This window comes from Paramisgurnus dabryanus, chromosome 1 (genome assembly GCF_030506205.2).
Source record: "Paramisgurnus dabryanus chromosome 1, PD_genome_1.1, whole genome shotgun sequence".
NCBI lineage: Eukaryota > Metazoa > Chordata > Actinopteri > Cypriniformes > Cobitidae > Paramisgurnus > Paramisgurnus dabryanus.
In genome coordinates this window covers 5,349,749-5,364,561 of record NC_133337.1, presented here as the reverse complement: position 1 = coordinate 5,364,561, position 14,813 = coordinate 5,349,749, and the positions used below count along the sequence as shown (strand labels likewise).

Below are 14,813 nucleotides of genomic sequence, written 5' to 3'. Positions count from 1 at the left end.
TTCTAGCGTGCAGCGGGGGGCGTCATTGTCTGTGTGTATATTTACATACTGTATAAGCTTGTGTTTTCGCCTCCGCCCACAAAGGGAACAGCGTGACTACTAAATAAGGATAGTTCGCCCAAAAATGAAAATAATGTAATAATGACTCACCCTTATGTCGTTCTAAACTCGGAAGACCTCCGTTCATCTTCGGAACACAGTTTAAGATGTTTTATCGTTAGATTTAGTCCGAGAGCTTTCCCCTTCATTGAAAATCTATGTATGGTTTCCATGTCCAGAAAGTTAATAAAACATCATCAAAGTAGTCCATGTGACATCAGTGGGTCAGTAAGATTGTGTTGATGCATCGAAAATACAGTTTGGTCCAAAAATAGCAGAATTACGACTTTATTCAGCATTGTCTTCTCTTCCGGCTCGAGCGTGAAGTCACGTGACTGTAGTGACGCACTGCCCTGTTCCTCAGACATGTTTGCTAAGTTTTATTTTTTTTTCAAACTTATAGCCTGCATCTCCCCAGACTGTAAAGCTCGGGCGCACAAAACAAAAGAAAAATAAAAGAAGCTGGGGCGGAACAAATAACAGTCAGCCGCATCGTACGTCAGCCGCGTCACTGACTTTATGCGGCGCCGCAGTCGGATGACGTCAAAGTACCGCGAGAGCTCTTCAAGAAATCTTACGGAGTAGTTTAATTTCGACTCTCTCTCGCGGTACTTTGACGTCATCTGTATGTCAGTTCATGCAGCGCAGCATGAGTCCAAACACACAGAAGTTACACAGATATAGTTGTATTCTTCATATAATTGGCTACATGTTTTGTCTATCAATATTTTCCATGAAGTCATTGGCTGATGGAGGAACGAGCGAGCCATTGGTAACCTCTCTAAAGGATGTCACGTTTTCGACGGCGCTGTTTGGATGATCTATTATACTACTTCCCTATTTTAAATACAAACTTTGAAGGCGGGTTCATGTGTTTAACGGAATGTAAGCTCATATACCCTTACATGTTACGATTTAAATAGTCTTCAGATTATATATTATATTGTATTACCAGACATTCATGCGAAATCTGATGTAAACAATCTATATTTCACGGATTATACGCATTTGTGGACAAATATGGACATTGGATAATCTGAAACAGACTGGATTCGACTTGTGATCCCCACAAAGGTAAAAGAGTCATGTTTATTTTTGCGGGTTGTCATTTGGTCATAAAATACTACATATGATGCTAGAACATCTCAAAAAGGGTTTTACAGGGGGCATGGCTTAGCTAAATGAGATGTAAATGAGCCCTATTGTCTCCCCCAGCTGAAAAGAAGAGTCCCTTTCGTCTCGATTTTCTCGGTTTGAGTATTTCTGAGTTCCTATATTCAAATGGCCACAACTTCTCCAAATCTTATCAGATTTCCATGTGTTACACATCGTTGGAAAGCTTAGAAACTGCACTTTCAGAATCTGTGAATAACTCAAAATGCCCAGATCCGACTTGTGTCCCTACTTTCCGTGACTGGTCACATATATACCGGACAACGGCGCCTCACCTTGGCCAGACTTGCTGAAAATCAACGCTGGCTGAGACGTCAATGTAGTGTTTATAAACTGTGGATAAAATTCATTTCGGGTAAATTTAACGGGCAATCTTTGGTCTTATAAGTCTATACGCAGTGTTTCTTTGTATAATTTGTTTGTAATTCGTAAATATTAATTACAATATAAGGATTAATATGAACTGGGTTTGGACGTAACTTCAGCTTTAGGACCTTACGAGGTCGCATTTCTAGGATCCATTCGTCATTAAGACAGTCTTATTTCACAATATTAACAAGTTGACTTTTATTCTTAGTTAATCGTAAATTGTTGTAATATGCGTATGACTTGCGAATGTAATACTTAGTTAACTTAAACAAACCAGGCTTAATGTCGTATGCAGTCTGCATGTGACTTCCGCAGTGTGCAACTTTCGGACTCAGAAACGGCCTGCGATTGGTGGTCCAGCTGTAACTCATTTTAAGTGACAGAAAAACTGACCAATCATATTGTTCATCTGAATGGGTGGGTTCTCTTAATCCGCTCGCTCGCTCTGAGGTTCATGTTTTAAAGATAAGTGTGACTTTACTGCGGTCTTTTTCGGTTTATTTAGTTTTGTGTTAATTATATACACAAAGTATTCGATTAAAATGGTCATGTAAAACTATTCTCCGCTGTAAATTAATTGTGTTCAATTGCGAAGCCCTGCGTGGCTGACTGAATTGTTTGACAAAGGCGTCTTACTGGAGTTTTCTGCTGCCCACCGAAACTTGAAGCAAAACTGAAGGGAAATGTAACGTTATTCATTTAATTCCACAAAAGGTGAGGAAGATATTAAATGTATACGTTATCTTTTTAAAATGTTTAAGCTTTCTACATAATGTAAAATTAACATTATTATTATTAATTTTGATAAAAATTGATATTATTTGTAATTCTAATGAAAATTTATTATCAGTTTTCCTTAAAACATTTTAATATACAAGTTTAATGTGTTGATTATTTCAGTATTCAAGCTGTATACATTTGTAAAGTTTTTAAGACATAATTGCTGTAAAATGTTGCGGGATAATGATGAAGAGGCGGGACTTGAGCAGCTTGTGATGGCTGTAATTGTAAAGAATGGATCTTCTAGGAGTGGCAGCCCAAGGGATTCTGTTATTGTTATCGAGGCCTTAAAGATGTTCCCAGGGCATGCTTTATCCTCCTTGGATTGGATCTATTCATTGAATCTCCAGTATCCCAGGCATCTTTTCAGGTGTTTCAGAAACTTTTCTTGGAGCTGGTTTCTTCAAAGTTTATAAACTGATTACATTACAGTAAGTCTAAACTGCTGTCTGATGTTCTTGGTGTGAATCAATGTAGCAGAACACAAACATGGAACCTTTCGTAGTCGGGGAAATGTGGACGGTTTTCTTTAAAGACTGTAAAATACTTTTTGAAGTTTAAACTGTTACAAATACACCATTAAAAATGAGATGCTTTCCTGCTCTTTTGACTACAATAAAATAAAAATGTATTCATCTTTGTCTGTCATTCTGAAATCAGATATAATACTCATTACTAATAATAATATTAATGGAAACATTTTAAATCATTGTGTTAAATTAAAATGGTATAATTGAATAGTATTTATTGTATAGTGCTAGGTCTTTGTCCTGTATACCCAATATTTTGTTTAAATTTAAATTAATTTCTAATTGCAAATTGCAGTTTACCTTTTTGAATGGGTTTCTATTAAGGAGTTTATGGAGTAATTCTAACTCAATTTTTATTTGTTGAATTTAATTAATGATATTGCTTGTAATCTGTTGCCACAATTTTTTTGAGTAGATGGGGCATATTATTTTTTACAGTGTACACAGGGCAGCAGATAAGCACAATGCAACAAAGACCAAACCGTAAGGCCTACACTGTAAAAAATACTATGCCATATCTACTCAATAAACGTGTGGCAACAGATTACAAGCAATATCATTAATTAAATTCAACAAATAAAAATTGAGTTAGAATTACTCCATAAACTCCTTAATAGAAACCCATTCAAAAAGGTAAACTGCAATTTGCAATTAGAAATTAATTTAAATTTAAACAAAATATTGGTTATACAGGACAATATTATACATACTATTCAATTATACTATTTTAATTTAACATCATGATTTAAAATGTATCCATTAATATTATTATTAGTAATGAGTATTAGATCTGATTTCAGAATGACAGACAAAGATGAATCAATTATTATTTATTGCAGTCAAAAGAGCAGGAAAGCATCTCATTTTTAATGGTGTATTTGTAACAGTGTAAACTTCAAAAAGTATTTTACAGTCTTTAAAGAAAACCGTCCACATTTCCCCGACTACGAAAGGTTCCATGTTTGTGTTCTGCTACATTGATTCACACCCAGAACATCAGACAGCAGTTTAGACTTACTGTAATGTAATCAGTTTATAAACTTTGAAGAAACCAGCTCCAAGAAAAGTTTCTGAAACACCTGAAAAGATGCCTGGGATACTGGAGGTACTGTATCTGGGATACAAGGAGGATAAAGCATGTCCTGGGAACACCTTTAAGGCCTCGATAACAATTCCAGCATCCCTTGGGCTGCCACTCCTATAAATCCATTCTTTACAATTACAGCCATCACAAGCTGCTCAAGTCCCGCCTCTTCATCATTATCCTGCAACATTAAACAGCAATTATGTCTTAAAACCTTTATAAATTTATACAGCTTGAATACTGAAATAATCAACACATTAAACTTGTATATTAAAATGTTTTAAAGAAAACTGATAATAAATTCTCATTAGAATTACAAATAATATCAAAAAATGTTTGAAAAGATATATAATCTATATTTATAATTAGGGCAAATCTTTTCCCTACATTTTTTCTGTCACACCTAAGATGCAGTCACATATTAATTTGGTAACCAAGTTACTCACATGTGTATATATACAAACACATACACTATATACACAATATAATATATACAATATATTTATTTAATAATATTCCTCACCTTTTGTTGTGAATAAAGTTCTCCCTAAGCAATGTTTAACGTTGTTTGCAGGAAACTATAGTTGAGGCCTTCATGAACACACAATTTAGTTAATAGGTCGCAAAATTAATAATAATAAATGTTAATATTACATTAGAAAGCTTAAACATTTTAAAAAGATAACCTATACATTTAATATCTTCCTCACCTTTTGTGGAATTAAATGAATAATGTTACATTTCTCCTCAGTTTTGCTTCAAGTTTCGGTGAGCAGAAAACTCCAGTATGACGCCTTTGTCAATCAATTCAGTCAGCAACGCAGGGCTTCGCAATTGAGCACACAATTAATTTACAGCGGAGAATAGTTTTACATTACCATTTTAATCGAATACTTTGTGTATATAATTAACACAAAACGAAATAAACCGAAAAAAAAAAAAACGCAGTAAAGTCACACTTATCTTTAAAACACGAACCTCAGAGCGAGCGAGCGGATTAAGAGAACCCACCCATTCAGATGAACAATATGATTGGTCAGCTTTTCTGTCACTTAAAATGAGTTACAGCTGGACCACCAATCGCAGGCCGTTTCTGAGTCCACAGGTTGCAGACTGCGGAGGTCACATATGCAGACTGCATACGCCAATTAGCCTGGTTTGTTTAAGTTAACTAAGTATTACATTCGCAAGTCATACGCATATTACAACAATTTACGATTAACTAAGAATAAAAGTCAACTTGTTAATATTCTGATATAAGAAATGCAACCTCCTAAGGTCCTAAAGCTGAAGTTACGTCCAAACCCAGTTCATATTAATCCTTATTGTAATTAATATTTACGAATTACAAACAAATTATACAAAAAAACACTGTGTATAGATTTATAAGACCAAAGATTGCCCGTTAAATTTACCCGAAATGAATTTTATCCACAGTTTATAAACACTACATTGACGTCTCAGCCAGCGGTGATTTTCAGCAAGACTGGCCGAGGTGAGGCGCCGTTGTCCGGTATATATGAGCGCTGAGCGCCCGCTGAGTATCTGGAGCTCCCATCGCAAAAAATTTGAAGGAAATGTTTAAATAGACAATATCTTTATGAACCTACTGCAGATTCTTGTTTAAAAAACATACATTCTCGACTGAAATGCATACAAAACTTTGAATTGTGGCACAGTATAAGTTATATTTCCTAAATCCGTCTGCTCAGTGCTCATGACCTGCATATCAACCTGAAATGGTTGTTAATTTAAAACAGCTCATTTGTATTACGTTGGATTTATTCGGTATTCGCTACATTCGCAGATACACCATAAGAATAAATCCTTCACAAAAACAATAAGTAGTTTTTATTCCAGTCATTTTTAAGTAATTTTAACACAAAAAAAAACCAAACTACATGAAATTAATTGTATTAAATAAAGTTTACATATTCAATTTCATCAAATCTACAAGCCTACAGAATGACTTTTTACAGTGTAGCACAACGCAAGCTATAGCAAGCATACCTACATTTGGTTTCTGCTGGCGTAGGAAAAGATGCACATCAGGATAGCTAGTGTGAAAGAAACGAGGACGAAGTGAATACAGCTCCATACTTTGATAATGGCAGTAACACAGTTGGACTGGCAACATGCGATACACACTGTGAATACACATTAACCACGCAACTGCTGACACAGACCACAACCTGAGAGCGGAGGCAACGTGTCATCCTCCCTCAGCACCCAACCAAGCAGCTGATTGCTAGGTGAGGCGGGAGTAACTCAACAAGAGAGCTCGGAAAGCCCTAGCAAATGCATCTGTCCAACGCAATATCCTCTGTTTACAAAGAGGCTGCTCCCAGCACTGCCACAGTGGCACAAAGAGCTGCATGGCGCGCGCCCCCTTCTTGTACATTAGATGGGATAGGGCCGCAGCCTACTTGGGTGGTCTGACGTCAAATTAAAACAGAATCCTGTAAAAATGTATAGGATTCAGCAACGCCCATACGGCAAGGTAAAAAGAGGGTGAACACTGCCGAATGATCGGGGTGTTGGGCCCTATAAGAACATGTCTAGCAATTGCTTGCCGCACGCATGCGTGTGCCCATTACATACTGTCTGCTGTATAAGAACCCGCCGCTAAACACAGGCATGTGGGGTGGGCCAGGGATGCTACGAACCCATGGCAGACTGAGCGAGTCATGTATGTGCCTGGAGCTATGGCTGGACCACAGGGGTTTATATATCGGGCACGACCAGTCAAACCTGCCACAGCACACCACTTGGGAAGGCTGGATGCAGGATACAAATGTGGAAAAATTGGATTCCACGCACATAGGAACACTTTAGCAACAGCTTGCCGTGCACACACAGGGTGCCAGTTGAATACTGTGTTTGAGAAACTATGCTGCTGTGTAATGCAAGAGTGTGGGGTAATAAATCGTATATACATATTGGTTCCCCACGTACACATAGTGAACTGAATATATGCTGCTTGAATCTACGACGGTTCGCTGTGTGTCAGCGACCATCAGACACAACACATAGAGCCCAACTACCTAACACGAATTCCTGTCGTCACCCGAAACAGTCAGGGGACGCACGGAAATCCAGTGCATGAAGCGGTCCCTCTGGTCATCACTCCATAGAGCAATACATGCTGCAAGAACCACAGACGCTGCAGGGCAATGTTCACTCTTTATTCACGCTGTTCTTAGCTGATAGCCAAGTTGCAACAGCAAACCCCTCAACGTATTACATCACGCTCGACGGCATACGTAGTGATGTAGCCTGAACGCGCAAACTGCCATGAACAGGCAAATTTTTGTCCGAAACCCGTGATAATCGGTCAAAGTGCGCTTTATTGTACAAGCACGACACCAAAAAATGATGCCTACTCTAGTAAACAGCCATGGCGCAGCGCTCGTACAGGCAAAACGACTTGTGAAAGGGTTTTGCAATGTACAAGAAGGTGGCGTGCGTCTTGCTTGTCCACGACAGGCCCCGCTGAAACGGGGTCTGTCATGTGTGAGCAGTGACCATAGCGCACAGGGAAGCGGCCGAAGCACGCTGTGATAACACAATACGAGAAACCCCGGGGTTTGAGTTTATTGTGAATGTATTGTGCACACTGTGGCATATTCCACACTGCATAGGTGGGGAAGGGATGCTTATGCACGTCGCCGCCCCGCTTCCATAGCCTCAAACACCTCGGGGGGAAGCTTATACGGATCGGAGAGTCTCCCACTGCTCGGCCTGCAGCTCGTGTGTGACGGGCACATTCGATAGCGGGCTGAAAGCTGTGTGCCGAGATGGGTCGTCGATGCACTAGAGGTCTGGAAGAGACTTGGTGTTCTCTCCAGGTTGGCTGTCAGCGGTGGTTCGCTGCCGAGAACACACGTGCGAAGACCTCTGGCGATTCTCTTCGCTTACTTTTTTCCTCGAGGAGCGAAGCAATATATCCACGTAAATGCCAGTCGGAACGCGTATAAGGGACTTGGCCTACGTCCGTTACGGGTGCAAAACTCAACGTCGATGCTTCAGTATCACGAAGTGAAGAGAAATGATCTGACGATATGCCTTAGAGACGGTTGTTATATAGCGGCGAAGGCCACGCCTCTATACGTCGTCATGACAGGCATTAGCCAGTACACTGGCGTGTTCTATAAAAAAGCTTCAGAAATCGGAAGAGGGGAGGACCTCCCATAGAGTCAGCTACTGATGCAATGTCAAGAGACCGTTCTCGAAAGGGAACAAAAGCTAACCAATCAGTTGATGGGCATCTGAAAACAGCTTTTTATATAACTAAGCACTGCAGATGTGCTACAGGATATTTTAAGTGTGTGCTGTAATATGATTCCATACATTGCGCTGTTGTTTGCACGTGACCTGATGCCAGTCAGTTTATACGCGTTTACAGAAACACACGCATTAAAACATTACTAAAAACAGAAGCTTACCAATCAGTCGATGGGCATCTGAAAACAGCTTTTTAATATAACTAAGCACTGCACCAAGTGTTCACCAAGTGCTGTGAGAAATGGCTATAAATATCTACCTCCATCATCCTCACACGCAATATAACCTACTAGCCGGGTCTCCTTCATTATGTGTGCAGAAATGACGTAATGATGCAAAAACGTGTTTGAATTTCCCGCGGAAATCCACCAGTACCACTGGAATTAAAATCATTATTACAAGCTTTCAGTTTTGAATCGAGCTAAATTATGTATTTTCTCAGATTTTTTTTTTATATTTTTAAACCCAAGTAAGTGCCGGGCTGCAGCTTTAACATTTGCATACGTATCAGTAAGGATAATGGTCACATTTCTAATAAGAAAAAACAAATAATATGCAACCAAGGCCAAATTATGAAAAACAGGAAAGATTAATTTATTACATAAGTAATGGTTATAGAGTGAAACTGACTATAATGAGATGACTTTCTTACCTTTCCTTATGGTTCTTGACGTTGTGGTTGCCCTGTCGGATATTCTTGCGTTGCATATTTTGCATCTGGCAAATCTTTTTTTATTGGCACGGTCCAGTTCAAAGTCTTTATAGCCAAACGAGACTATTTGTGGAGCTCGGCTAACGTTACTGTCTGCCATGATTGGCGCGGTTTGAGTTGTGCAGCGTTAGAATTTTGATTAGTGGTGCTGACGTCACAATAATAATTTTTTATTGCTGTTTGTTTATTATAAGTTCAAGTCATTGTCCAGTCTTCCCCTTCAAGTCAAGTCTCAAGTAACTTGTTCTCAAGTCAAAGTCAAGTCAAGTAATTTTCATACTTTAATCAAGCAAGTCGCAAGTCCTGAAAATTGTGATTTGAGTCACAATCTGGGAGTCCACCTCTGGGATTTAATATTTAAATTATTATGGGCAGGACACTTTCTATTACAACTGGTTTGCATATAAAGTCAACTAAACCCAGCTAAACAACTTTGGTCATTTCGGGTAAAATAAAGGCTCTAACAAAGATGAATATTTTATATGGTACTGCATGGTATAGCATTAATTTTTTATTTGAAGTGGAATAGATAGTTTATTAGGGAGTGTTTACAACTTTATGGTACAACTTCAGCCACAAAGATTATGCAAACTGTTTAAATAAAATTAAATAAAGGCTTTGACTTTCAAGTTACATTTTTATTCTTTATGTAAAAAATACAGGATACATATCCGATACCGCCATTCCTCAAAAAATAAATTAATAAAAAATCCTGGAATATGAATTTTTGCCCATACTGCCCAGCCCTAATTCAAATTCTAGATTTTTTTATACTAGAAATAAAACGTTTTAAAAATCAAAAGTGGAAAGTTCAATGATGCAATATGTAATATTCTGTCATGTATACAGGTCATTCATCAAAACTTAAATATATTGAATTTTAGGAAATAAATTATTTGGCCAGTGTGTGTGATAGTTTACCAGTTCAAGGCCCTGTGGAAAGGGATTATCTTCCCAATCTTTCTCTGGAAAACGTTGGACAATCCGGCCTTGACCCTCACTACCTCCTGCAGAAACAAAGAAAGACAAACACATTAGCAAAGCTACAGAATTTTTACTAATCAGAAAACATATTTAGCTTGACATATTTAACATAATACCCTGTAACCCTTATGATTTACATAATAATTTATTGTTCCCAGAGCAAAAACATGACGTGACATAATATACACATATTGCACCCTTCCTGACCTATTTAGTACTGACGTTACCATAAATCCCTTTGTGACTGTCACAGTTTAACAGTTTTTTGTTATACTGGTGATTGACAAAATGAAAATAAAGCCTTTTATAGCATCCTGATTAACGTAGGTGATAGTTAATTCAGAAAGATGTTTTTACAATCTCTCATGATGTGTTTACTCCAATGCTTTACAAAATCCAAGGGTTGTGCAGGCTGAAAAAATTACATTAATCAATGAGGTCTCAAAATGTCTCCATCCTACATATTTTTTGCTAAATATTCTTCTTCTTTCAAAAATACAGTACAGGATAATGCATTATGTATGCTATTAAATGAAATCTAATCAAACCAATAGGTAAGTATAAGCTGGCTTTTGTAAAGTTGTTACTACAATTTCAATTTCAAACACTTTATTTATCCCCAAAGGGGCAATTCACAAAGCAACATAGTTACGCAAACAATACAAACTACATAGAAAACATCATAAATTAATAAATAACACAATATACATGGAATACCTTGAATCATAGTCCACTAAGAGTGGAAGCCTAAAAAAACAACAACAACAAGTCCATATACCATATATAAGAATAAATATTTACGTAAATTAAATATACAAGACGTTTATAAAATCTATAAAATCATGACATATTAACCAAACGAGCCAGAGATGGTTGAGAATTTAAAAGAGAGAGAATTTAAAAGCAAAACCGATTTTGGAACAAAGGTTGCCTTACTCCGTTGTGTCCTACAGCATGGACAACGAAGCCGTCGACCTGACAGAAGCCACTCAAATACAGGGAACATAACATGTGAACTGTCACTTAAAATCCTTCCAGCCAACATCAGCGTTTGCTTTTCACATATAGTACCAAGAGCCCTAATGGGAAGTCCAATAATCTTTGAGAAACTTTAACCGTTCGCTCCAGACAGTTTCTGTTTTGGAGGCTAATTGAGTTAAACCAGCAGACCATGGAAAATGTAATGACAGTTTCTATGTAGGAGTAGTAGAACATAGTAAGTATGTTCTTACTGACTCCAATGGAATTAAGTTTTCTTAGAAGATACTGCCGCTGCTGACATTTCCTCAATATCTCCTCTGTATTGGAAGTAAATTTAAGCAGATTGTCAAAGATTGTCCCAAGGTACTTGTACTCTTTTACGATCTCTAGGCCTTCCATGAATAAAAGTAGAGACTTCCATCGCCATCTGTCTTTGTTTATTGGAAAAAGTTACTATCATCTCTTTAGTCTTATTCACGTTGAGTTCCAAACAAGAGGTATCACACCACTCAATAAATTGCTGAAGGGTTGGGCCATGATGCTGTGAAGGGCCTGAAAGCAGGGACAGTAAAACAGTGTCATCAGCAAACTTAATTAGATGACAATTAGGTTGGGTGGATCTGCAATCGTCAGTATACAGAATGAACAACAGTGGTGAAAGGACACAACCCTGAGGAGAGCCAGTTGAAGTGTATAGGAGGTCAGAAAATGTATTGTTGACCAGCACTCTCTGAGACCTATTGGTCAAAAAATCAATTATCCAGCAAACCAGTCGATCCTCCAGATGAAAACGACTGATGAGTTTCTCAGCAAGAATATGTGGCTGTAAAGTATTGAATGCCGAGAAAAAATCAGCAAACAAAAATCTGGCTGTGGTGTTAGGAGTCTCAAGATGCTTCTGAACAAGGTCTGTAATGAACACCTTTGCGTCATCGACCCCTCTGCCTGTTCGGTAATCAAACTGTAATGGATCCAACTGTGAATCGGTTACTTTGATAATGTAATTTTTAATAATCCTCTCCATTGCCTTTATCACCAGAGAGGTAAGTGCAACAGGCCTCAGATCGTTTAAGACTTTTATAGAACTCTTTTTTGGTATCGGAATAACAGTGAAATGTTTCCATAGTTGAGGAACTACAACGCTAGCTAAGGAGTTCTGAAACAAAATCTGAAACCCCCCCAACTGCTCCACACAATATTTTAAGGTTCATCCACAGATGTTATCTGGTCCAGGTGCAGATTTAACTTTGGTCTTTTTGAGTGCTTGCACCACCTCCTCTCTATATATAGAAAATGGCAGATTAGCCAGGTTTTAAAGTAGAAATTATTGTTTTCAATTGAGTGCTCTTATCAGTCTCAAATCTGGTGTAAAAAGTTGAGGTCATTAGGAAGGGATGTTGAACTGCTTCCTCTAACATTAATATGCTTGTGGGCAGAGGAAGCAATATTAACTGTTCTTAAGGCCCTGCCAAGCTGTATGGAGGTTGCCCTGTGTAAATGTTTGCTCAATCTTGTTCTTATATCTCACTTTTGCAGATTTAATAGCACGCTTAACCTCTCTGTTAACCTCCTTTTTTTCATTCTCTGATCCAGTGTAAAAAACTCTCTTTTTCTTATTTAAAATCTCCTTAAGTTCTTTGGTTACCCAAGGCTTGTTGTTTGGAAAGATGGTAACCTTCTTGGTGGGAATGATGTTATCCACACAGAAGGAGATATACGATGTCACTTTAGCCCCTTGCTCATTTATATCACTTGATGAAGCAGCAAGCATATTCCAATCCAATCAGTTATTTCAAAGTTAATAGAAATAAATTTACATTAGAAAGGCGTTCAATCCTAACTGTTTTGGTGCTCATAACATGCTAGGTGCTCTTGCACAGGTTCAGATCTGTCCTGTCCCATTTCCCAGTGGCATACCTACTGCTCCCTAGGGCTCCAACAACTAATAAGCAAAATATATAAAAATCAATAATGAAATGTGTTGTCAACTTGTCAGCTGGCTACTTTTAAACATCTGCAGGTTTATGTTTTTCTGCAAGTTAGAGTTGGAAGGATTTGGGTTTATTAGTTGTTGTTATTTGGGCTGTGAATAGTCATTGGGATGCTTTTAGACTAATTTTGAATGGCCATTGGGCTGGTTTTGTTATGAGGATCTGACAGGACAATGACGGAAACAAAAGCGTAAACGAACGTTGGTTAATAAAGGTTTCAATTTCGTCCTTTAATATAAGTGAGTTTGCATTTGTTTAATTGTTGTTGGGTTTTCATAAAAATAGAATTGAACCACAAACTAAGCATCTGTTTTAAAGTAAGGGGGAAATCAAGGTTTTTATTATTGTGAAAACACATCTATAAAACTTTCATACTATAATGGCTTATTTATTTTGTAAATAACAAATAATGTTAATTCTCATCAAGGTCTAAAGTTGAAGATTTAAATTAGTTTATTAATCTGTTGTAGTCCTATTATATCCATTATATCCATTATATTATCACATAAAATACACACACTCAAATAGGGCTGCACAATAAATCGCATGTGATTGTTATGCGCATCTCGTCAGTAAAGCCGGTTCTTTGATTAGTAGTAAATCAATATGTGATATTGTATTTAAAAAATCATCACCAACATAAATACATGTTTACATTCTTTCTAACAACAAAGTTAAACCAAGTATTACAATTTAATGAGTCATTTTTCAGCTTTTCTCCAAACCCACACATGTAAATCTGTCGCGATTGGTCGACACAATTGACTGCGTCGACGCTGATAATTAGTCGACATCAATACAACATATGGTTATTTCGAGAAGGAGATGGGGTGGGCCGCTGCATCATGTGGTTGAGACATCTGGTTTGTGACGTCACGCTGAACATATCGTGCATCGTAGCTCCGTCGAGTTCATCATCTAAAAGCTTTTTTTTACCATCTTATTCCTATTTATATAATATAACTTATTAGTTTTACATAGGAATACTTTACCGTGACGATTATTGAGCAGTACTACCACGTGAAACTATTTATCACTAATAAACAGTTAGCATATAGCCCGCTATAGGGGTGTAACGGTACGCAAAAATCACGGTTCGGTGCGAACCCCGGTTTTGAAGCCACGGTTCGGTTCATTTTCGGTTCAGTAAGGGGAAAATGCAAACATTAAACTGCAGGTTGTTTATTACTATAAACTTTTTTTACAATTTGTTTACACTTTTTTAAACACTTTTTATTAAAATATAACATATAAAATATATATAAAATGAAAAATAATAAATAAAATACTACTGCAAAGTTCTTTTTTACATTATTTTATAACAGAAGGTAACTCTTTTCTTAACCTTTTCTTAAACTTTTTCTACTAAAACCTTGAACTAACAAATTCAATTCCTGAATACATTTATCAACAATTAGCCTACATTTTTGACACCAAAAATGTTCTGTTTTGATTTATTTTGGATTGTTTAACTCACAGTATTGAATTGGCTATGTACCATCTCTGTATAAAAATAATATTACTGCTCTATGTGTAACTGCATAGCAAGCAACATGATGATATACTTATTATACACTCATTTTGAGATTAGTGAGTTGCATACCTAGCCATCTTTGATCTTTTGCATGTTTCTCCTAATCTTTGCTTGTGTTGTCAATGTAAGCTGTGACTTTACTAACGAACCCCTCCGCAGCTGAGTAACAGCTGAGTAAGCCCGGGTTACAGCTCCTCCGTGTCCCGACCAGCTGATCGCATTGTGACAATGATATGATTGACATGAGGTGCAGATGAAAAATCTGATCACGTATTCCTTATTCTCGCTGTCA

General features: G+C 37.4%; 1 protein-coding gene across 6 annotated transcripts in view; it reads right to left on the bottom strand.

Moving 5' to 3' along the window:
• Positions 1-14,813, bottom strand: part of sbf1 (SET binding factor 1) — a 411,549-nt gene that overhangs the window by 349,745 nt on the left and 46,991 nt on the right. For all 6 annotated transcript variants that reach the window (XM_065247769.2, XM_073815717.1, XM_073815733.1 and 3 more), the window contains exon 2: positions 9,953-10,038. In XM_065247769.2, the coding sequence (XP_065103841.1) occupies positions 9,953-10,038 (86 nt within the window). The remainder of the gene's footprint in view (positions 1-9,952; positions 10,039-14,813) is intronic.